This window comes from Pantherophis guttatus, chromosome 4, assembly GCF_059756535.1.
Source record: "Pantherophis guttatus breed Tessera chromosome 4, ASM5975653v1, whole genome shotgun sequence".
Classification (NCBI taxonomy): domain Eukaryota; kingdom Metazoa; phylum Chordata; class Lepidosauria; order Squamata; family Colubridae; genus Pantherophis; species Pantherophis guttatus.
In genome coordinates this window covers 51,214,666-51,238,490 of record NC_142066.1, presented here as the reverse complement: position 1 = coordinate 51,238,490, position 23,825 = coordinate 51,214,666, and the positions used below count along the sequence as shown (strand labels likewise).

The window sequence follows — 23,825 nt, the reverse complement described above, 5'->3', positions numbered from 1 at the left end:
AGTTATCGGAGCAGTTTTATATAAACATGTGTCCTTCCTTTGTGGCTGAAATTTTACTAAGTTGTTACTCTATAAAATTTTCTTCATCAATGAAGCCAAGGAAACAGTTCTTTCCTTCTCATTAAATTATTGCCACTTTTAATGACGTATATTGACTAGTAATAAAGAGTGAATTGCATCAGACTTGGGGACACAACTGGATGGAATCTGTGTGGGAAATGTACCCCAGCCCAACTGGCTTATAGAACATAAAGTTAAGGTATACCCTGTTACATTTCCAATTCATGCGTTGCAGCTCCTAAGCAGCTAAAGAATAGTTTTTAGAAGGATTTTTGCAATATAAAGAAGTTTTCATTTTATTGATAGCTGAGAAACTAACTCCAGATGGGCTGATAACACACACAAAACAGGAAAGCATAACAGGAAACTCAGAAAATTATAGCTCATTCTGAACACTTTATTGGTTTATATATTTGTTTATTTTCCCAGAAGAAACAAATGACTTTCATATTGGTGCCAAGAAAACAACATTGACGTGTTCATGAAGTCACTGGAAGTTGGGCTCAAGTTGAGGGAAAAATGTATTTATTCAGTTTATTTTTTAAAATTCCTGGATAGCTCTAAGGACAATGCATAATGAAACACAAACACATCTACTATGCATGAAGTGAAACAATACATCAATTAACATAGCAATTTAAACTCAGCAGAGATTAAAACAAGCACGGGAGATATGATTCTTAAAGAATATTATGCAACAGCAGAAGAAAGGAATTGTGAAGTCTTAGAGGATAAAGAAGGAATTTGCCTAGTACCTCAAAGATAACAAAATGGGGATAACAGACATCTCTTGCAGAGCATGTTTTAAAGCTGAGAAGAAGGAGCACAAGATGATCAATGAAAAGTTCTCTCCTCCTAAAGAAGCTACTGCAGTACTTCAGCATGCAGTGGTGTTCAGGAGAAGCCCTCCATACCAATCTCAGGGATATACTATATGGAAAGAGGCTCTCCTTCCTCCAATTGTCCTAGGTAGACCATGACATTTTGTTACTGCTAACAATATGAACTGGGCATAAAAATAAATGAGCTGGGAGCCATCAGAACTACCGTCATTTGTATGAAAGGAGACCTCTAAAGACTCTTCAGGAACAGCCATGGAGGGCATTTGCATACTGGTGGTCGTGGAATAAAAAGTTAAGATGATCAGACATTAATCAAAACTGAGCTGAACATAGTTCATTGAAGCCATTACGCCTCATGCAAAGCCATAATATGGTTTCCTTAGATTTACCTTGCATTTGTAAATATATTTTCATTAATTCAATGAAGCAACATATTTCAGATCAATGTAATTAAAAAGCTCTGAGCTATGGTGGTGCAGTGGTTAGAATGCAGTACTGCAGGCTACTTCTGCTGCCTGCCTGCTGCCTACAGTTCAGCAGTTTGATTCTTACTGGCTCAAGGTCGACTCAGCCTTCCATCTTTTTGAGCTGGGTAAAATGAGGACCCAGATTGTTGGGGGCAATAGGCTGACTCTGTAAACCACTTAGAGGGCTGTAAAGCACTGTGAAGTGGTATATAAGTCTAAGTGGTATTGCTATTTAGCAAAATATAAGCATATTGATCTATCTTCTAAAGGCAGAGCTGATGGTCAAGCACAATTCATGAAAGAGCACATCCTATAATTGGGAAACAAAGCAGGAAAAGGCATTCTCCACCACCCAGTTATCATGCTTCTGAAATCAGAAAGATCTTCTGAATGGACTTGAGTTTATTCTCAATTTTAATTTAACTCATTTGAGTTTATTTAGCCTTGGAGTCCCAGTAGACAATCACTTAAATATGAGCCGGCAGTGTATGGCAGCAGCCAAAAAAGCTAATACAATCCTTGGTTGTATAAACAGAGGCATAGAATCAAAATCACTTGAAGTATTAGTACCACTTTATGAATCCTTAGTAAGACCACACCAAGAATACTGCATCCAGTTTTGGTCACCACATTACAAAAAAGATGTTGAAACTTTAGAAAAAGTTCAAAGAAGAGCAACTAAGACGATTAAAGGCCTGGAGACAAAAACATATGAAGAACGGTTGCAGGATTTGGGTTTGGCTAGCCTAAAGAAAAGAAGGACTAATGGGGATATGATATGTTCTAGTATTTGAGAGGTTGCCACAAAGAGGAGGAGGTCAACTTATTTTCCAAAGCACTAGCGGGAAGGACAAAAAACAATGGATGGAAACCAATCAAGGATAGAAGCAACCTGGAATTAAGAAAAAACTTCCCAACGGTGAAAACAATTGAACCAGTAGAAGAGCTTGCCTTCAGAAGTTGTGGGTGCTTCATCATTGGAGGTTTTTAAGAAGAGACTGGACAGTCCCTTATCTGAAATGGTGTAGAGCTTCCTGCTTGAGCAGAGGCTTGGATGAGAAGACCTCCAAGGTCCCCTCCAGCTCTCTTCTGATTGATAACTATGACTTAGCTGAATAGAAAGCATACGACAGTTTGCCAATTGGCCACAACCATTGAGGCAAACCTCTCTGGTCTCCACATTTCAAATATAACACCCAACTCAAAAAGATTGCTTGCCCCTGACTTAATGCCCTGTGAGAACCCAGTCACAAAAGTTTCTGAATTATGCTTGCTGTTTCTGTGATTTGTGAACTGTGACGCTTGTGGGTTATTGAGCAAACCCTATTTAAGCAGGATATGGAGGACTGGATTTCAGTGACAGGAAGTCACAGTCTTATTGAGTGTTGAAAAAAGCTTTTTAAGGACAAGAATAGTTTGACAGTAAAAAGAAGTAGGTATCCTTTCATTGGAGGCTAGACAGCTTTCTGTTTGGGATGTTTTAATTTCAATTCCCACACGAATCAGGATGGCCTCTTGCACCTTTATGAAGCTATGCAATAGAACTAAGTCTAGTCAGCTCTTTATTTAAGTAATTCATACACAGTGTGTTAGCTTAAGAGTTAAAAAGTGCTCCAAGCCCCAGAAATGTTGTTTTTAATATTATGTTTTCTTGCATGGGGAAATAATTCAACATAAATGAAATCAGTGCAATGGTATTTAGGTGATTATCTCTCTACAGTGAAAATAATTGACTTATCTGTTCTCATTCTGAGACCCTCCCTCTCCATTTCCTCTTATCCTACTCCAGCTTCCTTTTCAAGGACACAAGCTGAAATCAGGTCTGTTGGGCAGGTGGAAAGACTGTCTAACAGTATGGAGGGAGAACAATTTGGTGTACCTGAGAAAATGCCATTGATTTGACAGTCATGGGTGGAAGCAATGAAGTATACGCCATTCAAAGTATGGTTCAGCAGTTAAAGTGATCAAGGGAAACCAAGAAATATAATTATATTAATTATTTTCAAAATGCCATAGGATGTAATGAAAAAGGTTATCTCAGGGAGAGAGGTAGACTTAAAGCAGCATTCAGTTCCTGAACCTCTCAGAGTCAAGGCACTGAACTAGTCTTCTCATATCTCCTGAATTTACAGTATAATCAAGGAGGATTTGCACCTATATGTGTCACATTTGCAGCTCAAACTGCCTGTCTTTTCATTCTCTGTCCATCAGCTTTCATGGTACAGAGTGCCTATGCCTGATGCAAATCAATTATAACAAGTTCCATGCAGGATGGAAAGAAGTGATAAACTCTTACATTCATGCTTTTCTTAATGCTTAAGAATTGCTCTTTCATTGCATCCCCAGTCCTCTGCTGCATTATTGAGGCCAATGGCCAGGCAAAAAGGAGTATATGTGAAAGACTGACGCAATAAGAAAAGGCTGAGTATTTTGTATAATGTTGGAAATAACTTTCTGACAACAAAACAACAGCAACAACAAAAATTATTTTGAAACCCTGGGTTTTTAAAAAACTTCCTTACAAAGTGGGGAAACACAAGCTTGAAGAGTTGTTTCATTCATTAATGATGAAGTCACAACAGGTATTGCCACGACAGATTCCTGTTTTTGATTTTTTTTTGTTTTTTGTTTTTAGGGTAAAATTGCATGTTTTATTACATTTCAATTTCATTTCAGCGCAAAGTAGCTTGCAAATTTAGTTTATTGGACTTCCCCACTGGCCATTACAATAAATGAAGAAGTGAAACATAATATCAAAAAGGCATTGAAACGGTGTCAATAATCTATTACATCACTATCAGCACTCTTATTCCCAGTATTTGAGTTGTTACAAAAAAAAGCAACATCAATTGTAAAAATATCTTTTCCAATAAGACAGATAGGTTTCTGAGAAAACAGAAGGTCAGGAAATACAATGCTAGTCTATCTGCAGATAGGACAGAGCATGTTCTGGTTCTCTGTTAAACTATTCCCATAAAATCCTCTTATTTCTCATTGCAACTATTCTATTGTAACAGAGGGAACAGATATTAACAGATATTGTTTCAGATCGATCACTCCCCAGCCAGTGATTATTATTTTTTGTCTGGAGATTATGAAGGTTGATACCAATAATCTTAAGTAGTATCCTATTGATGAAAACCAATATGCAGCCTCAAAACACAACACAGCAGCTTGAAGAGGTAACATCATTTGGCACACGGCACAAGGCAAAGAATTTGTTAGAAACAGACATTTCAGTACTGTGGCAGCCTTAGACATCAAGGAGAAGTTTCTGGATAAAGTCAACTACGTGAGAAGCGGGATGCACGGCATCATATTCTGCAAAGAGGTGGCAAATATTCTCAGAATCAGCTGGGCTCTTGGAAACAACACCAAAGATCCTATGGTGGAAGACGGACAGGAAGCAGTGTTTGAAATAACAGATTTAACACTTTATAGTCATGACTAATGATGATGAAACGGCTTCGATAAGAGTGTGGAGAAAGTTTTATACTGCACTACTTTTCTTTTACATCATACATTTTGCTTCTGGTATTTCACAGGAGGGGCAGGATGCTATGAAAAGCATTTTAATCCTTTGTTCAAATAGTATCTGGTCTGGGCTTGAAATTTTTAAGGAATAGGAAGAGGCAATACCCAAACTGACTCACTGATCTTATGCACTCAGTTTTCCTCTTTCCTTTCATTGATTCATTATGTAAGTCATTTAAGAAGCAGCAGAGTGCAACAATAAAGATTAAAGCTTAGATCCAAAATTAATTAAGAGTGTAAGTACAAAATGGGACATGAGCTGTAATCTTAATCAAGTATGTACAAGCAGCTCCTTTGAAATTAATGGAATTTATATTTAAGTAGTAAACATTATTAGAATGTAGATGTTGGTTCAACAAGGAGGCATTTATACAACTTCAATGCCTTTAAACTCTATTTGTGTTATTGTTTTTTTTTTTTTCATTTTAACCTTTACTTAGCCAATAGCTTAAAAAGCTCCCTGACTAATATCTAATACAGGAAAGACTGTGGAAGAGATATGAGTCAAAAAACATTAAGTCGGTAGGTATGTCTACTCTATACAATCAAGGCCCCCCTCCCTTATCTAAATTGCCTTACATCTGCAATACATATACATATATAAATATACATATATAAATATATATAAAAAAGGCTTTGATTATGCAGTCAAGGCTACCATCTTTGATTCATGCCATCCATATAGCTTACCTTGAAGTTTTGGAAAACTTTTGCCACCTTAAAATGAAAAAGAGATATTAGATTTAATAAACACGAACTCACACCATTTTCTTAATGTAACTTTCCAAAGAAATAACTGAATTCATATAAGAAAAAAAGGCTTAGCTTCTGTTGCTGAAGCCTGGTGAAAAGAAATGGAATGAGGAGAAACATAAGTGATATTCCCAGGTTTTGAACTTTTTTTAAAAAATCATACGTTCTTACTGAGACAATTCTGTTCTGTATATTTTGACCTTTTTCCTGCAATTTTGATGTTACATTGCATTAAAAAATTAAATGTGTTCAGAATAGCTTTTTAACCTCTCTCAACATTCAAGATTTTTTTTCTGTACCTCCCAACAGAATTTTACTCAAGAATAACCCCAAATTTCCTGCACTAAATGTCTATATTGGAAGCCTAGTTGAAAATCTGATGTACTTCTAGCTCACCGAGTACTATGGATTTCAAAATTACTTCAGATCCTATGGAAATTGAAAAAAAATCACAAAAAGAGAAGCTGGTTTAGATAGTAATATAAGTTTCTTTCATATAAGCCTCTTCAAGCTGAAATTGATATCATGGGTTCAATCAGTTATTGAAGAATGCAGATAATATTATTACCAAATCATTGAAACTATTTTCCTTTTAAAGGGCTTGATTTACATATACTATTTTGGATTAACAAAATGCCCCTGATGTGTATCTCATCAGCAATGTTGCTCACTATTGTCATCTTGGCAATAAAATACAGTTATTAATCTTGTTGCTTTTGAACAGAACTGCCATAATGTCAATGCTATAACTTTTTGCTTCCCATGCTGTGATCTATCCCATGCTATGATCCACCCCAACCATACAATTAAGTTTCGTGCTTTGATCCATGCCACTAGTTTAGATCTCTTCCCCCCAGAACAATGAATAGTATCTATTACATTTCTCTTGCTTCCAGAAAGTAGATCCAAATGCACTAAGGATTTGCAATTATATTTCATTATTACTCAGACACTTTTGTTTTTAATCATGTGACAAGCACCAGAGATTTGCTGTACAAAAAAATGTGCAATAAAAACAAATTCTGTATTTTCTTAAACTTGTACAAGAGCATACATTTCAGCAGTGCTAAAAAAACCCCATCCTTTAAAGTTACACCATCACAACAAATGTTTGAGTTCCAGACATGCCATCAAGAGAACATCAACAGAACCTCAGTTCTGTTGTTATGTTGACAAAACAATTCATTGGGAACTATTTCCAGGTGCAGGCAAACGATAAAGTGGGTTGCTGGGAAATAGTCTCACTTGGAAAATAACAGAGTGTATCATTACCCCTCCAAAGACCATATATGTGGGAAGAAAAGAAGTAACTTTGATAAAATATTTTGAATACGTTACTAAAACAAAACATTTCGGGGAAATAAATCATGGGAGGACCTGAAGATTCTTCAACATTCTGAAGCTTTTGCACTACTCCATAATCAGCATCTACTGCCTTATCTGGGTTCAGCAGTAGAATCAAACACTGGATTGGCTGAGGTATATTTGAAACCCCCATTAAACAAGTCATTTTTTTTTAAAAAAAGTATTTAGGCTCTGTGAAGTTTGTTATTGGCTTGTGATTGTATTGTCTAAGACAGGGGTCCTCAAACTTGGCAGCTTTAAGACTTGTGGACTTCAACTCCCAGAATTCTCCAGCTGGCTGACATAGCATAGCTGGCTGGAGAATTCTGGGAGTTGAAGTCCACAAGTCTTAAAGCTGCCAAGTTTGAAGACCTCTGGTCTAACAAAACTATGCTTATTGCTGGCTGGAAACCCCTTATAGGTTTTTGGTTTGTTTGTTTGTTTGTTTTTTGCATAAAGCAGAAAAAAAGTTGACTTATGGTTTATAACTCTGAGGACTAGAAAAAGTAGACAATATATATATATATATATATAAAACCCCTTTTTTAAAATAATCATAATTATACTTATATTTGTTGCAAAGCAAATCTGAAGCTACTACTTTCTATTTCTTTTTGCTTATACTTTTTATATCTTTTCCCCTCTTTTCCTTTTTTTAGTAGTCCTTGCTAATTTTTATCTTTTATCAAAACTCTTAATAAAAAAATTATAAATAAATAAATATTTGAATAATAAAAGTTGTACAAAATTACAGGTAGTCCTCGAGTTACAACAGTTCACTTAGTGAGTGCTCAAAGTTACGACAGCACTGAAAAAAAGTGACCTATGGCCGTTTTTTGCAGTTACAACCTTTGCATCATCCCCACGATCATGTGAGATCAAAACTCAGATGCTTGGCAACTGGTTCATATTTATTACTGTTGCTGAGTCCCAAGGTCACATGATCCCTTTTGCAACCTTCTGACCAGCAAGTCAATGGGGAAGTCATATCACTTAACATTTATCAACTGCAGTGATTCACTCAACAACTATTGCAAAAAAGGTCGTAAAATGAAGCAAAACTCACTTAACAACTGTCTCACGGTTGTAAGTTGAGGACTACGTATATTTCAGTATTTGTGAGAACTTTTGATTTCCCTTACATCTTAATCCCTGGATATTAGCCATATGAGGAGAAGACCTTTCAAGGGAATGATAAATTAGCAGCTCAGCTGCTTCCCAAGATTGAAATCATTTTTTTTATGTGTGTTCATACAATTGAATAAATGCATATAAGATGAAATAAGGACATGGATGGACTGTATTATGCAATCCATTTTATAATTTCCCTTGTGGTGGAGGATTTTTTTTTTTTTTACAAGGGCTTGCTACAGCTCAGGGTATGGCAATGATTACATGACATTCTTTGTTCCTTGTCCCTAGTTTTTCTTGTGCATAACATCTTGAAATTGCTTTGAAAATATGTCTTAAAATCAGCCTTCAATACTTGCTGTAAGATTTAAGCTGAAGAGTACTCACTTTCGATTTTCAGGATCCATGTCACAAAAACTGATGGTAGCCAATGGATAGTGCCGTCTGAAAAAGATCCTGTAGGAAAGGGGTATTTACGTGTGAAGAAAGCAATGGAGAGACTCAAAGAATAGAGAACATATTTGTATTCCCACTAGCAAGAACTATCATGCCATTTTATGGTGAAGTGACCCCAGTCGATGCTTTTCAGGCTAAGAGCTGAGATGACCACTGAATATTATATTGGATGCACATTTTAAAAATGTATGCAATTAGTCAAGAAGATAAGGAAAAATTACATGTTGAATGTAATTCAATGCATGAATTCAATAAAAACAATTCTTAACCCTACTTCAATGATCCCACTTATATTTAATGTGTAGAATATGTGTAGTAATCCAGGTATGGGTTTATACGACAGCAGCCTTAAATGTTGTAATTTAGCTCCAGTAAAGTCATTGTGAAATCACTGGGATATAACACCGGTCGTCTTAATCTAGCTTTAAGATAAAGGAGATTAAGTTGTTCAAAGTATTTGTAATTTCACAGGAATGGTTTTTTTTTTGCTGGTCAGACTGAATTGGATCTAGTGTGAATGACTCATGATTTAATTCATTGAAATATAGTAAACAGCTCATTATTTATTTATGACTAATTGTCCCATTGATTTAAATAGAAATAAAACATGACTGATTTCTTTATTCAAGACTGTAGTCTATATAAGTTAAGGCAAACCCTAAATGCCATAATAGCATGACACATAAAGTTGATCACTGACTCAGGCAGACGTTGTGTTCAAATATAGTGCCAAGCCAAAATTTTTAAATTATGAATTGCTAAATAATTCATAGTGGCCTATTTCATATACAACATGAAAGCAGACAATGGCTGGGCTCAAATGCTGCACTAAAACCAAAGTAAACAAATCACATTTGGGTTAATGTGGTGTGTGAACCAGGCCCCAAAACCTGTACTTATATTAATGATAGGAGCTGGAGTTATAAAGGAGCAGCTTTCCACCAAATACTTTGGATGCAACGGACCAGCCTGGCCCCTTCACAGGGAAAATACACAAAAGTAAAGGAAAAGGTAAAGATTTCCCTTGCCCAGTCATGTCTCACTTCGTTCTTAGCTGAGGGAGCCAGCATTGTTTGAAGAGACATCTGTGGTCATGTGGCCAGCACAATTGTACATCAAGGCACACAGAATGACGTTACCTTCCCACCAAGTGATGCCTCTTTATCTACTCGCATTTGCATCAGGAATGAAATCTACTTACCTTCCCTACCAGTTTGGAAGTGCACGTGCTGTGCTTGTGCACTCGCTTCGCTCACACACACATGCGTGTCACGTGAGCGTGGAAACCTCCTGCACATGCGCAAACCCACGTAAAAAAAAGTTTACTTCCTGGTTAAAACCAGGAAGTAATGACAACCGGATGGGTGGGCGGAGCCTCGCGCTGCCATCGTTACTGGTTCTCTGAACCACCCACCGCCATTGCTACCGGTTTGGCTGAACCGGTCCGTAGCATTTCACCCCTGATTTGCATGCTTTTGAACTGCTAGGTGGGCAGAAGATGGGACAAGTAACGGTAGCTCACCCAGTAGTGGATTTCAAATCTCGGTGCTATTGGTTCGCTATTGGTAGTGCGCTCGTGCACTCACTTTCTTTGCAAGTACAGGGTGCTTCTGTGCATGCGCAGAGCGTTTTTGATGATGTCTGAGCGGGTGGGTGGAGCCTCCTGCCACTGCCACTGCCACTACCAATTCGCCTGAACCCGGGGCGAATGGGAGCAACCCACCACTGAGCTCGCCCCATTGCATGGCACTCAGGTCTCAAACCTAGGCTGTTACTTTTCCAGATGACAAGATCAGGGTCTTAAATGTCTGAGCCATCGCACATCCATACAAAAGTATATATATATATTTTCCCATAAATTTTGAAAAAAATATGCCATCTTTTCCATTTGAACTTTTTTTCTGATAGGGATGGCTACAGAAAATGGCTCCCTGCCCTCAGGGCATCTTTCTTACTTTCTCTGGATGTCAGTCAAAGTTATTCCTAGTGCAGTAACTTTGAAGTGGACAATGGTGGGCGTAGGCAGTATCTCTTGTTCAAAAGTGGAAGATACAGCTTTCTGAACTGCAGCTTTGCCAGTGAGAGTTTCCATAGTCACCGAGTGCAGATACAGGAGATTACATACTATAAGACAAAAAGGGCAAAAAAAGAAGAAAAAAGTTATTTCTGGTGGCTATCATTGAAAAATTAAAAAACATGAAACATTTTTGAAAAATATGGAAGGAAATCAAGAGTTATGAGACATTAACTCATAATGTAGTTACGGGAGCTCCCCGTTACTCCCGTGTAACACCTCTCCTACGCGAGCTGCACTGGTTACCAGTGGTCCTCCGGATCCACTTCAAGGTGCTGGTACTTACCTTTAAAGCCCTACATGGCTTAGGTCTGGGGTATCTGCAGGACCATCTCCTACCCGCCTCCCACCGTCCTGTCCGCTCACACAGGGCTGCCCTCCTCAGGGTACTGTCGACCAGACAATGTCGCCTGGCGATGGCCAGGGGTAGAGCGTTCTCTGTGGGCGCTCCTGCCCTCTGGAATGAATTACCCACCGAGCTTCGGACGGCGCCTGACCTCCGCTCCTTCCGTCGAGTCCTAAAGACTTGGCTGTTTCAACAAATGGGTTGATTCTGATTCCTGGGTTTTATTATTTATTCGTTGCGGTTTAATTGGTTTTAATTATAGTTCCTTTTATTATTGTATGTTTTTTAACTGTGTGTGCCACCCTGAGTCCTTAGGGAGAAGGGCGGCATATAAATTTTTGTAAATAAATAAATAAATAAATAAACAAAAGTCTATTTCAGGAGTGTCAAACTCGATTTCTTTGAGGGCCATATCAGGTTGTGTTTGACCTTGGGCCGACATGGGCATGGCCAGAGTGGGCGTGGCCAGCTTGACATCACTCATGTCAGGGGCATCTGTGGTAGCCCAAGCACTCTGCAAGTGAAAACAGGCTCCAAAGCTCCATTTTCAACTACGATGGCCTCCTGCCATCCTCTGCCAGTGAAAACAGAGCTCAGGAGGCCCTCTTGAGCTCCGTTTTTGCTGGCAGAGGGCGGCAGGAGGTCATCGCAGCTGAAAACGGAGCCTGGGAGGGCCGCATGTGGCCCTCCTGAGCTCTGTTTTTGCTGGTAGAGGCACCACGGGCCGGTCCTTTGTTGTTTCTAGGACAGCCCCACAGGCCACATCTAAGCACCCCGCAGGCTGGATCTGGCCCCCAGGCCTTGAGTTTGACACCCCTGGTCTATTTCTACACTAAGATTGCATAGTATATTTAAAAAATACAATAAAACATGTGAAAAAGCAGAAGGCAGGCTGGAGATTTGTTTGTTTAATCAAACAAATTCACATTTTACCAGATCACATTGGATAGAATGAAGCTTTATTTGGAACTGTAATTATGATAGCTTTTTAAAAAAAAAAATAACATCCCAAATCATTTTTTTTAACTAAGGAGAGGACAGGAGAGAAGATATTGGATTTCAATTAGAAGGAACTAATATGTGCTTCGGAAGAGAGTGGAGTGTTGATTAACATTCTTTGTGATCATATCATCATATTTTTGGCTACTCATAAAAATTTTGCTGCATAATCTTACACAGATGCAGTAGTGAAAGTACCCCATTTGCATTTGCCTCTGCCATTGTTGTAAGGTTTTTGATTTCTGGCACCTTAAAAGTCTGGAAGTTAGCAATGGCTACAAGTTCTTGAGCTCCTTTCCGCTTCATCTTGCCATGGTTTTTAAAAATGTATATATTTTCTTAACTACAATTAAATATATATAGACACTGAATTGCAGTACTATCTGAACATTATTAAGAGTGATATGAAAAATTATGATGGAAACAAAACATTTACATATAAAACTTAACAGGGTTCATTTTCTCATTTTTTAAAAACCCTGTTCACAAAAGTAATTATGAGCTTTTGCAAAAACATCAACAACAGCAATCCTGAAAAACTAAATGATCATCAAAATATGTTCCTCGCTTGTCAGAATTTATGTCTTCATCATTTGAACCAGGAAGCAGCCTTAGCAAGCTTTTGTGGTAAGTGAGATTAGATAAAAATTTGTATTAATTACAAATCTGATGTGCTTTGTAGCAGCTGTAAATTCTCACAGGATGCTGCAATGACACTCAGGGGATGCCCCCATGGCTGTGAGAAGTTTTGATAGATAACAAAACAAGAGCATATGACAGAAATACCGAAAGAAGCAAAAGAAGAGATCTAGAACAAATCAGGGGATTAGAGCCATAGAAAGGGACTAGGAAAGAAGCACAAGAAGAGACAAAATGATATTAAAGCATATATATACAGTATATATGGGCATGAAGTTTGCAATTCCCATTGCTGATATGAATCTTATCTTGAAAACATTGTTTAATACATGCCTGAATTCTGTACAGGTTAGTCTTTGACTGACAACAGTTCATTTACTGACCATTCAAAGTTACAACAGCATTGAAAAAAATGAGTTATGATAGTTTTCCACACTTATGAGTGTTGTAACATCTCCATGGTCATGTGATCAAAATTGGGATGCTTGGCAACTGGTTCATATTCATGTCTCTGGGATCATGTAATCACCTTTTGTGACCTTCTAACAGGCAAAGTCAATGGGCAAGCCGGATTCACTTAACAACAGTGTTATTAATTTAATAACTGCAATGATTCACTTAACAACTGTGGTAAAAAAGGTCATAAAATGGGGCAAAACTAAGTTAACAAATGTCTCACTTAGCAACATAAATTTTGGGCCCCATTGCGGTCATAAGTTGAAGACTTATCTGTACTGAGGTATTAAGTAATGAATGATAAGAGTGTAACAAATTTTACTCCCCTTGATGCTGGAAGAAAACATTAAAACTTGTGAGGTAGCCCTAAGGTTGCTTCATTCATGAGCTGGGCATGAAATGAAGGTTACGTTAAGAGACGACCCAAGAAAACAAAGATGTTGCCAGCCAAGTTGTTAAAATTGCAGTGATGGAACAAGAATGAGTATATACTTTATATCAGTGGTGGGTTCCTCTCGGTTCGCCTTGGTTCTGCCGAGCCGGTAGCGGTGACGATATGACATCACCGAACCGGTTCTGTCCCCCGCCTCCCCCACGTTATTCTTACCTTTTATTTGGCCCCACCCCCAATCTATTGCTCCCTCCTGAGTCCCAGTTGATTGGCTAGAAGGAAAAAAACTATTTAAACTCTTGCCGCGGGCTTCAAAGGGCCGCCTTACAGCTGATCAGTGTTAAAAGAAAACAAATGGGTAGACCAGTGCCTGCAAAAATACATGTGTAAATCAGTGCCTGCAAAAATACATGAGTAGATCAGGGCCTGCAAAAACAAATGAGTAGACCAGTGCCTCCAAAAACAAATGGGTAGACCGGTGCCTCCAAAAACAAATAAGTAGACCAGTACAGCTCTGCAAGCAGTTAAAAGCCTGGTAGACCAGTACCTCTGCTAAATCCTAAAGAATTGTCACATGACCATCAAGCCACACCCACAAAATAAGCCACACCCACAGAACCAGTAGTAAAAAATTTTAAAACCCACCCCTGAATAGGACCCATTTAGCAACAGAAACTCACCACATGGCAAGATTCAAACAAGCTTGAGAGACAACCTACAAAGTTAGCTGAGACCCCTAGACCACCTGGGAGTTTGACAACCAATCAGGATACATTTCTTATACAAGAACAAGAAACTCAGAGGTGGGGCCCAACAGAGGGCATAAAACCAAGGCAGTCCCAGCATCTCGGGCTTCTTTGTTTTCTACTCAGGAACTCAAGCCATGTGATTCTGCTCAGGAGCTCAAGCCTCAAGCTACAAGCCATGTGCTCCTGTTCAGGAACTCAAACCATGTGATTCCTGTCCATCATTAAACCATCTTTCCAAGCAGTCTCCATGTTTCCAGTGTCTTTTTCCCCACTTGGAACTAAACCCAGATGGGCATTTCTTCCAACACTTCCTTCCTTCCTTCCTTCCTTCCTTCCTTCCTTCCTTCCTTCCTTCCTTCCTTCCTTCCTTCCTTCCTTCCTTCCTCCCTCCCTCCCTCCCTCCCTCCCTCCCTCTCCTCTCTTTCCCCCACACACATACACACAAACCACAGAGGATTAAAATCTATTATGTAACCACCATGCCCAAAAAATATCTCTGTGTAGATACAGGAACTTGTGGTCTGAATGGTAGCAAAATGACATCTTCATAGAAAAGTGACAACACTGAAAGGAGACAAAACATGTAGACCAAACTGCAGGCCGTTATTTATTACCTTAACCTTTAGGATATAAAATGGTCTGGTTAATTGAAGAAAAATGCTTACTCTCATTATACTCACCAGCAGTTTTCTGGGACAAAGGAAGAGCAGCTTCTGAACCAAGGACTGGATTTTCATCACTGAGAAAAGCTAAGATAGGTATAACAGCACACCAATTACAATCACATTACAAAACATATTAAATGAAAGTCTTGATGCACAACCATATCCTCTACTGGAAAGATCTCTGCAAATCTGCAATTTCAATATGATGCAGAGTTCGGTTTAAATACATTAATAGTTATTTACTTATCCTTTTCATTGGGGTTTTTACTCATTCGCAAATACATTTGGGTTTAAAAAGGAATTGTTGTTGGCTGGTATCTATAAGGTTTGTAAGAATTTGTGTATTATTCTTCTGATCTTTGCAAGAACTCTTTGTCCAAGATTCTAAACGTACCTTGGCTAGGAATAATCAGTTTGCAGGGTAGTGCTAATGGCATAATGGTGTGTTGATATACAAATGCTGAGAGACTCCCTGTAATAAAGAATAAACGGATGAGGTTTGTACAAAGTGTTCTTAACATCTCTATATTCCACATTATTATCTCTCATCCTACACTACATGTCTAAATTATTCATTTTCAGCAACAACTGGGGTAGCAGTGGTAAGAAACTGGAGATTTATGAGACCAACAGACACATTTGTGGGTCTGAAAAGAATGGGGTGCGAGATTTTGAGTAACAGGAAGGCAATTCTTGAAGTGGTGGTGGTTTTCCATTATTTGGATGCTCCCTCCCTCCCTTGTTACTTTGAATAGAATGATAACGGATGAATGAAAATGGTAAAAAGATTGATGCAAATTCACTTGCTAAATCTAATCCCAAACTAGAACGCACTCTGTAAAACACTATATATTTATTAAATTTTGCAAAAGCCCATACTTTTTTTTAAAAAGATGTGTATAACAAAATCAATGTATAAGGGGAAGGTTTATACAAAAGTTTACACATATTAGGAAAAGATCCTTTGCACAATGTGTGCATTTCTGATGCTTTAGAAAATGTTTCTCCCATACCAACTTTCAGGAGGATTTTTAAGAAGCTACACTGGTTTTTGAATAAACCAGCTGCATATCAGAGATCCAATCTGAAATGGTAAGATTCACTTTTCAAGATAAAGGAAGAGATGGAAAAGATTACCTGTTCTTCCCCCATAAGACATTACTAGTAAAAGGTAAGATATCTCATGTAGTGTGCCTCTCTGTTTATTGATTCTAGAATTGTAGACTATGTAGAATTGTAGAAATGTGACAAGACTGTCACATTTATGACTTTCCATAGATACCTGGTCCCATTTAATTGAAATAGAAGGCTGAGTTTATTTCAAAGAGGTGTGCATGTGCATGATGGCTCAATAGTTAAAGATGCTGAACTAGTCAGCTGGAAAGCTGACAGCCCAGGTTTGAGACCTGAGTGCTGCCTGAGCTCCAGTTGCTTCTCCCATCTAGCAGTTTGAAAGCATGCACATGTGAGTAGATAAATAGGTACCACTTTGCTGGAAAAGTAACAGTGTTCCATACACATCAGCATACAGTCACATGATTGCTGGCTAAGAAATGAAAATGAATAGTGCCCCTTAGATTTGGACACGACTAGAAAGGGAAAACTTTTCCCTTTACCTTGCTGAATTAAATGGGAAGGGCACTTTTTTAGGAGCAAAAAGCAACTAAGATGCAACCGCCTCAACCTCAGCTAATTGCAACCTCAGCTAATAACTATATGCATGAATATATGACAGTCACAGCTTAAGCATAAGTAGCTGAAACCAACTAGATGAACAATCTTACCAAAATAGGGTTCTTCTTCCGTGCCCTTAAGATGCACTCCTTTGGGAGAAGACTCAATGAGGAAGTGTCTAATGTGGTTACCAGCATCTTCTCCTTTAAAGCAAAACAAAACAAACTGAAATGCAACCTATAAAAAATCAATACCTTCCATTGGAAGCTTTCCAAAGAGCTTTAAAATTGGATTTTTAAAGGCTTTATTCAACTCTTTCTCTCTAATTCTGATTTTGATTCTGTTTATGTTTAATGTTGGCTATGATATGTGACAATGAAGACATAATTCCTGAACCCAGTTTTGTATACAGAAATAGGTAACACACATATTTTTTTTCTGATTTTCCGATGCTTTTATCAACTTTTAATTCTATGGAAATTCTTTGTTATAAATCGAAACCAGATGAAGGAGCAGAATTGTTTTGAGAATAGTTTCAGCTCATGAAACAAAGTGTTTCTGAATATAAATCAGTGATGGACTCAGAGTGGAATTCTTCCAGAGATGTGAAAGTTAAAACTTTAAAAAACTAAACTCAATGTCTCATGAAACGGGTTGCACAGTCTCTCAGCAATTCATGGGCCTAAAATCCTCTACTTAAAGAAATATTATGTGATTGCAAATTCAGTAATGTGAGAATTGGATTGAATTTCAAATGAAAGCTAATGATGAGTTGGAGTCCTAAACATAACAATATAATTTACATAAACAATAGAATTTGGAGCCAAAATGACACTCCTGATCTTTATCACAATCATGAACCTTTTCAGAATACGACAACAACAGAAAATGCCTTCTACAAAGTTCACCCATACAAACAATCACAGAGAAAATATTGTTTTTGGCCTGCAAATGCAATGCAAACCAAACAAAATTGGGAAGAAGCAAATGAGCAGATATTCTTTAACCTATATTTCCTCTCTCTGTGTACAGGGATATGTGCATTTTTGCAGCCTTTTCCAGCACAGAGTCCTCAGATGGGTTGGAATACAAATTCCATAATTCCCAATGACCAGGCTGAGTAGGACTAATGGGAATTATAACTGAATATATTTAGAAGGCATCAATGTGGCATGGCACAGTTTTACTCTAGTGTTTTTTTAATAATAGAAATAAATATTAATTTTTTAACACTAAAACAAAGCTTGCAATATTTGATCACATTATTTTCAATTTCTCACTGCTTTCTTCTGTTTTAAATATATTATTTCCGCCACCCAGCAAAATTTTCTATTTGAGCCAAATTGGAGAAACTCAAAGTTGTGTAGAATGACATGGAACATTCTGCTCCACTCCTCTTAATGATCATTAACTTCCATCTCTTCTGTGCTTCATAACCCAACTGGGGCACACATAGTTAATTAATAGAGAAGTTATATTTCCCTTCAGCTGCATTCCCCTCCCTGAAGCTGATCCATGCTGAAGTCACAGAAAGCTTGCTTGTCCTGGCTTGCAAGTACTTTACCCTGAAATCCTTGCATGGACAGGCTCCAGTACATTAGGTTTGCTTTGTTTCTGTTTCATTTCCCCTGCGACATCTTGCAGGTTGCTTCCAATGTGAGAAACTAAGTTTCCTCTGACTTGAATTTCACACTGCCCTTGACTCAGAAAGACTCTGAATATAGCTATTTGCCAACTTTCTATTGTTTTTCTTTTTTATTTGTTCGCAGTTCCTTTGGACGCCTCATCAGTCATCTCTCCTCTCCTCTTTCACTTCTCTGCTGGTTTACCCTCTGGGTTTTCCCCCAACATTGCTTTCCTGTGTGAAAAAACTTGAGATTTGTTCGGTTTTGATTTCTAAAAGATGTAATGACGATTGGTTGCTTTTATGGAGATGCTGTGCTCTACCAATTATAGAGCTCTGTTTTTCATTTTTGCAGAATTTCCTTAACTGTGTGCCACAAGGCAACTGGGAACATGCAGTGAGCAATATGTTGAATGATTAACTACAGCCATGAGTTTGGAGCTTTTGGCCATGCAGGGAACTATCACCTCTCTGCATTAGCTGCAGTTGCATCATCAGTCTTTAGGAGAAGTAAATGTGCTGCCTCTCTGCGAGAGTCAGTAGCCTCTCTTGTTTTCCAACACTGCAACTGTGAAATTTTTGGGAGTCTGCTATCTTTCCCTTCCTTTTTAGGTCTCATCAGTATTCAGACTGGGAACATGCAAGTGGAAGATAAAGAATCCCTTAAGAGGGGTTTCTGCAGTTTGGCACCAGAGCAGGTTTTCTCAATGTAGTGCCCTCCAAATATACTGGAGCTGCAACTTCCAGACTTCCCAGCCAACTGGCCCTCTGCTTGGGAATTCTACAATTTATAGTAAAATACATCTGGAAAGCATCAGGTAAGAGAAGGCTGCTTTTGGCCCCTCTCTATTATCACCTTTTTGCAGTTCGAAGCAGGAATTCTGAGTACCTGCTTTGTTGCTGAAGACTTTCAGGGCTAAGCCAAATGAGCCAGGATAAGATGTGCTGTCCCTCATAATAAATGTACCCGGTGGCTCGTCCATTAGCAGTTGGATAGCTGTTAAGATATATACCCAAAGAACAAAGTGTCAACATATCAAAAAATAAAGAGAGATTAATAAGCATTTGTATCTTTTGCAAACACTGTTTTCTGTGTTCAAAGCACTTCATGTGTGCTACTTAGCTGGCAACCTTCAAAGTAAACCAATATTGTGGTCATATGTTGCAAAGAGTGATAATGGCTTACTTAAGGCTATTTGACCAAGTTACACAGAGGCCAGATTGGATTCGGCAGCTTTTTGATTTACAGCTCAGTCTCTTTGCTCTTCGGTACCTGAGATAAGACTAAAAAGGCTCTATATCTGAAAGAATTGAGCAGCTTGAAGGTCCTAGGGAGAAAATACTGTCTGCTCCTCAATCATATTGCATATCTTGATCTATTTTATGCTCATCAGTTTGCAAGCTCTCCCTTTCAGAGACCCACAGGAATAAACCAGCTACATATAAAACCAGTAGTACCAGAACCATATCTGGGAAAAATTTCCTTTTCCAGGTATGGCCTGGTACTACTGGCTTCGTATGTAGAGTCCATCTCACAAAAGAAAATTGTGGGAATTATCAGAAAGAACAAATAAAATGCCATATTTAGCATGAATATGTGCAACAAAAGCTTAAACAATAGCTGTGAGCAAATAGTAGCTATATAGACAACATCTCTTAAAATGTCAGGGCAGGGGAGTGTGATTGGATACCAGTCTTTATCAATGGAACTTTGTTTTACAAATAAGAAAGTAGATGACAAATGGTATAATTATTTTGAGCAGTGGTATCAACTCAATTTGAATGCAGCAAATACCTATACGTAAGGCTGAAACTTACATCGTACTACAGTGTTTCCCTGAAAATAAGACCCTGCCTGATATTTTTTTTTACCCCAAAATAAGTGCTTGGCCTTATTTTCAGGGATGCCTTATTACTTTGGGGTGCATGGAGCAAGATGGGCTCCTCTTGCCATCTTACCTGAGTTCCAGCTCTGTCTCCCTAACCCTAACCAGAGGAAATGGCGGGGACTGGCTGCGCATGTGTTTAAATATTTTCGGGGAGGGCTTATTTTAGTGCATGCACTCAAAAGCCTGATTGGGCTTATTATCAGGGGATGTCTTATTTTAGGGGAAACAGGGTACAGAAATAAGTTGTTCCAAAGTTTGGAATTTCAAAATTTCAAACCTACCTCAAAATAAGGTAGGTAAATAGGTAGATAAATAGTTAGTAAATCAAGGCAAGGAAAAGTAACTGAGAGACATTTGTTTTGTCTCATCTAATAACTCTACCAATTTTTTAATGCTCCAAACATTCATTTACATTTCCAGAAGCTTCCATGTTCCTAATGAGGAAGGGAGGGAAAGGATTAAATCCTTTTATCGCTTCATTCTGCAAGTTGACTCTTCTCCAGAATGGAGATGTAAATCCATATAAATCTGGTTCCTTTCTGTATCTATATGGAATTGATTCAGTTTTTTTTTTTACAGACTTTAGTTTAATAGATCAGTTAAAAAATTACACCAAATTTTGTTGATATCTTATATGGAGCATTTGTGCACAACTTTCCTATTGTACCCAAATGCTTGAAGAAATCTCTTTTAAACACACTTCTCTGAAATTATTTTGGTGTATAACTCTTTCCCCACTATCCTTTTCACTACACCCATATTCTGAGCCAAATGAAGAAAATGGGTAGAAAAAGTATAAAAATAAAGGGAGAAAAAGCACATGGAAGCTGACTTCTATTGGTTGTTTTTTTCTCTCCTGCAACTACAATTTCTGCCCCCCCTTTTTTTTACATCAGAAGCAAGCTTGGAAGTCTCCCTTTCAAATACTAACATGTGCTCCTAGAAGAAAGATAAAGGAATGGTTCAGTGTGTACTTGAACCACACCTATGGTGAAGAAGTCAAAAGATGGTTGTTGGATTTGAAATTGTGACTTAAGTGCTCTCCAAGGATCCTGTGGGCCATCCCAGCAAGATGTATCATTTAACAACAACAGCCTTGAAAGGACAGAATTGTCATCCCTTTTTTGTTTTCCCCCAAAAGCATGTTTATTAGCACTGTTTAGTCCAATACTGTAAAGCAAAGCCTTTAATGGAGCTGCCAGCAACTTCTTTTTTTCTGAAATGGATCTTGGAAGTAAGTATCTCTAGCCTGCTTTCCAAGGGGAATGATATGTATTAAAAAGCTGGACAATACTATGGATCCATAAAAACTAATAAAATTCTTTCCTCAGAGATGGGAAGAGATATCAGCTCATGCAGCTCATTCATATAACTATCATATTTATCTCTGTGTCTGAATCAGGTCACATTTTTAGTCTTTTAGCTTTCTTGCCTTGCCTTCATTTTGTATATTGTTGCCTGCTGTTCCTTAGATTACCTTGGTCTCTTGTGATGCTGGGTTTGAACCAATATTTAGAGGTATCCATCACAAACTTCATAGTTGTCTGGGCTTCTTTGGAATACCCTGCATGAAAAAAAAGAGTCATATATATATATCTAAGTTAAAAAAAAAAAAGGTTAAGGAAAAGTGGTTAGAACAATCAGAAAGATTTTTTTTTTTATCATGGAGGGTTTTTTTAATTTTAGAAAAAAATCTGCATATAAGGGAGGTTTTATAAAATAAAAGAAGCTGGAGTGGAAAAAGAGATTATCTCACTGTTTTCCATCCGTTTCAGTCTACAAATACTGAGATGGATGGACCACACTGAGATAATGGCAGACATCCAAATCCTTCCAAATTCCCAGTGATCCTAGGTTCACTGAAGTCCAGACAGTAAGTTAGAAATGACTTAATTGAAATTCCTTTGATTTTCTTTTGCAATTAACACACAGGTATCTGGGGAAGGGTTTAAAAATCAAGATGGTTCAATGAATAGATGGTTCAATGAAAACCATACTCTATGTTTACATACATTGCACATACTATTGCTCCATCGCTTCTTTACAGCTTTCATTTTGAGGGATTTTTTTTTAATGTCCTTTGCGAATGTTCAGAGGGTAGCTGTCATCATACTGGTTTTTTATAAGGCTAGAAAAGTTTTTTTTCTTTTACATGGTGACACAACTAATTTTAAAAGAGACTGCTTAGTTGTGATAGCTAAAAACACAACTTTCATATTCATAATGAATCCGCAAACTGAATCTCCTTAAATCGCATGCCAGCATTTTAAATCAATTTTTCTGTCTTGGACCCAGCTTCTGGATTTTGTACTGCCCTCCTCTCCCTCAAAAGTAAACACTGTTTAATTAGATTTCCTAGCAAACATTCAAAACCCCAATATTACATGTCAGGATTTAATATTAACAGAGTGTTTTCCTAGAACATCTGGCTACTGTTAAGCAACAATATGCCATTCTGGATGAATTATTGATTGGATGTCCCTGATCAGCCACTTTGTTTTTCTGATAGTCCTACTTTCTGGAAAGAGGATACAGACTGAAACTGCAAGTCTGCAACTACCCCTTCCTCCTTGATTGGGGTAATATTGTTCAGATGGTAGCAGAGAGAAGTATGTATGAGAACGAGAAAGCAAAGGAAGTCCATTTCTGATACTGGTATTCCCCGTTAGCTTCCTTGTCAAGATGATTGTCAGATGGAAGATACAAGGAAAAAGGGCATTGAAATGAATTTACTTCATCTTGATTTGTGCTTTTTCTCTCACTAGGTTTCTTGAAATATTTCAAAAGGCCCACAGGCGAAGAGGAGGGAGGGTAGTGAATTAACAAATAGGGAATATGTGGTCAATTTAGGAAATTTAAGCAGGCTGATTGTACAGATGCTTTGCTTGGATAATATACAGATTGGCCTTATTCCCTGATTTTTGAATGAGCAGGCACACTGCCATTTTTAGTTTGAATTATTTCCTCTACTACTCACAGCAGGAAAATTTTATTTCACCCATCCTCTAGATTGGTACTTTTTAGTTATGTAGACCTCAGCTTCCAGAATTCTTACCATCATCCATGTTGGCTGGGGAAGGAATTGCAATTTAGATTGTGTGAACCACCTATTACATGATCTGGGAAAGGTTGTTTGTTCCAAAAAGTTGTATTCCTTTCCAATTTTTCAAATAAAAGATTCATTTGCAGCCCAATTGGAAATAAAGAAGCCATAGGGATGGAACAACTTACCATCCAGAGATGAAGTGGAGGAACCTGAGTTGTCAGAATAGGAATTGTTTAAACCATTAACTCCTGAAAAACTGCTGGAATTGGTCTTAGGCATCTTATCTTTGAAGGAACTGGAGCAGCCCCTGGAAAGTTGAGTAGCTGTCACACTCTCTTCTGGGAGACCATTGATGAGCACTATAGGGATTGGGAGTGGGGAGTTTGTAACAGATGAAAGAGAGTGGGTGTAGGTATGGGTTTGTCCTTTCTGGTATGGCTGAGTTAGAGGAGAATTCTGTTTCTGGGAGCATGTGGCTCTGGGGTAGGAAGAACCAGGGCTGTTGGATGTAACATAACTCCCTGTCAGGGATTCAACAGAGGAGGGACTTCCTATTGACCTAGTTAGAGGTGTGTCAGATTCATGGTTGGACAATGACTGGCTGCTGCTGCTGCAAAAAAGAAACAAAAAGTACAAAAATAGTTAGAGAAGACTAGGGTTGTACTATTGTTAGTTCCAAATATTCA

General features: G+C 38.1%; 1 protein-coding gene across 2 annotated transcripts in view; it reads right to left on the bottom strand.

Annotated features, from left to right (window-relative positions):
- Positions 1-436: 436 nt before the first annotated feature.
- The window catches only part of TNS4 (tensin 4), a 47,535-nt gene continuing 24,146 nt past the window's right edge, over positions 437-23,825 (bottom strand). Inside the window, exons 4-13 of one of the 2 annotated variants that reach the window (XM_034415760.3) lie at positions 23,325-23,749; positions 21,571-21,657; positions 19,061-19,201; positions 16,691-16,783; positions 15,301-15,378; positions 14,922-14,990; positions 10,543-10,711; positions 8,519-8,587; positions 5,594-5,620; positions 437-4,752 (exon numbers count right to left, since the gene is read on the bottom strand). In XM_034415760.3, the coding sequence (XP_034271651.1) occupies positions 4,623-4,752; positions 5,594-5,620; positions 8,519-8,587; positions 10,543-10,711; positions 14,922-14,990; positions 15,301-15,378; positions 16,691-16,783; positions 19,061-19,201; positions 21,571-21,657; positions 23,325-23,749 (1,288 nt within the window). In that variant the 3' untranslated portion in view covers positions 437-4,622. The remainder of the gene's footprint in view (positions 4,753-5,593; positions 5,621-8,518; positions 8,588-10,542; positions 10,712-14,921; positions 14,991-15,300; positions 15,379-16,690; positions 16,784-19,060; positions 19,202-21,570; positions 21,658-23,324; positions 23,750-23,825) is intronic. The other variant, XM_034415762.3, reaches the window with a different exon arrangement.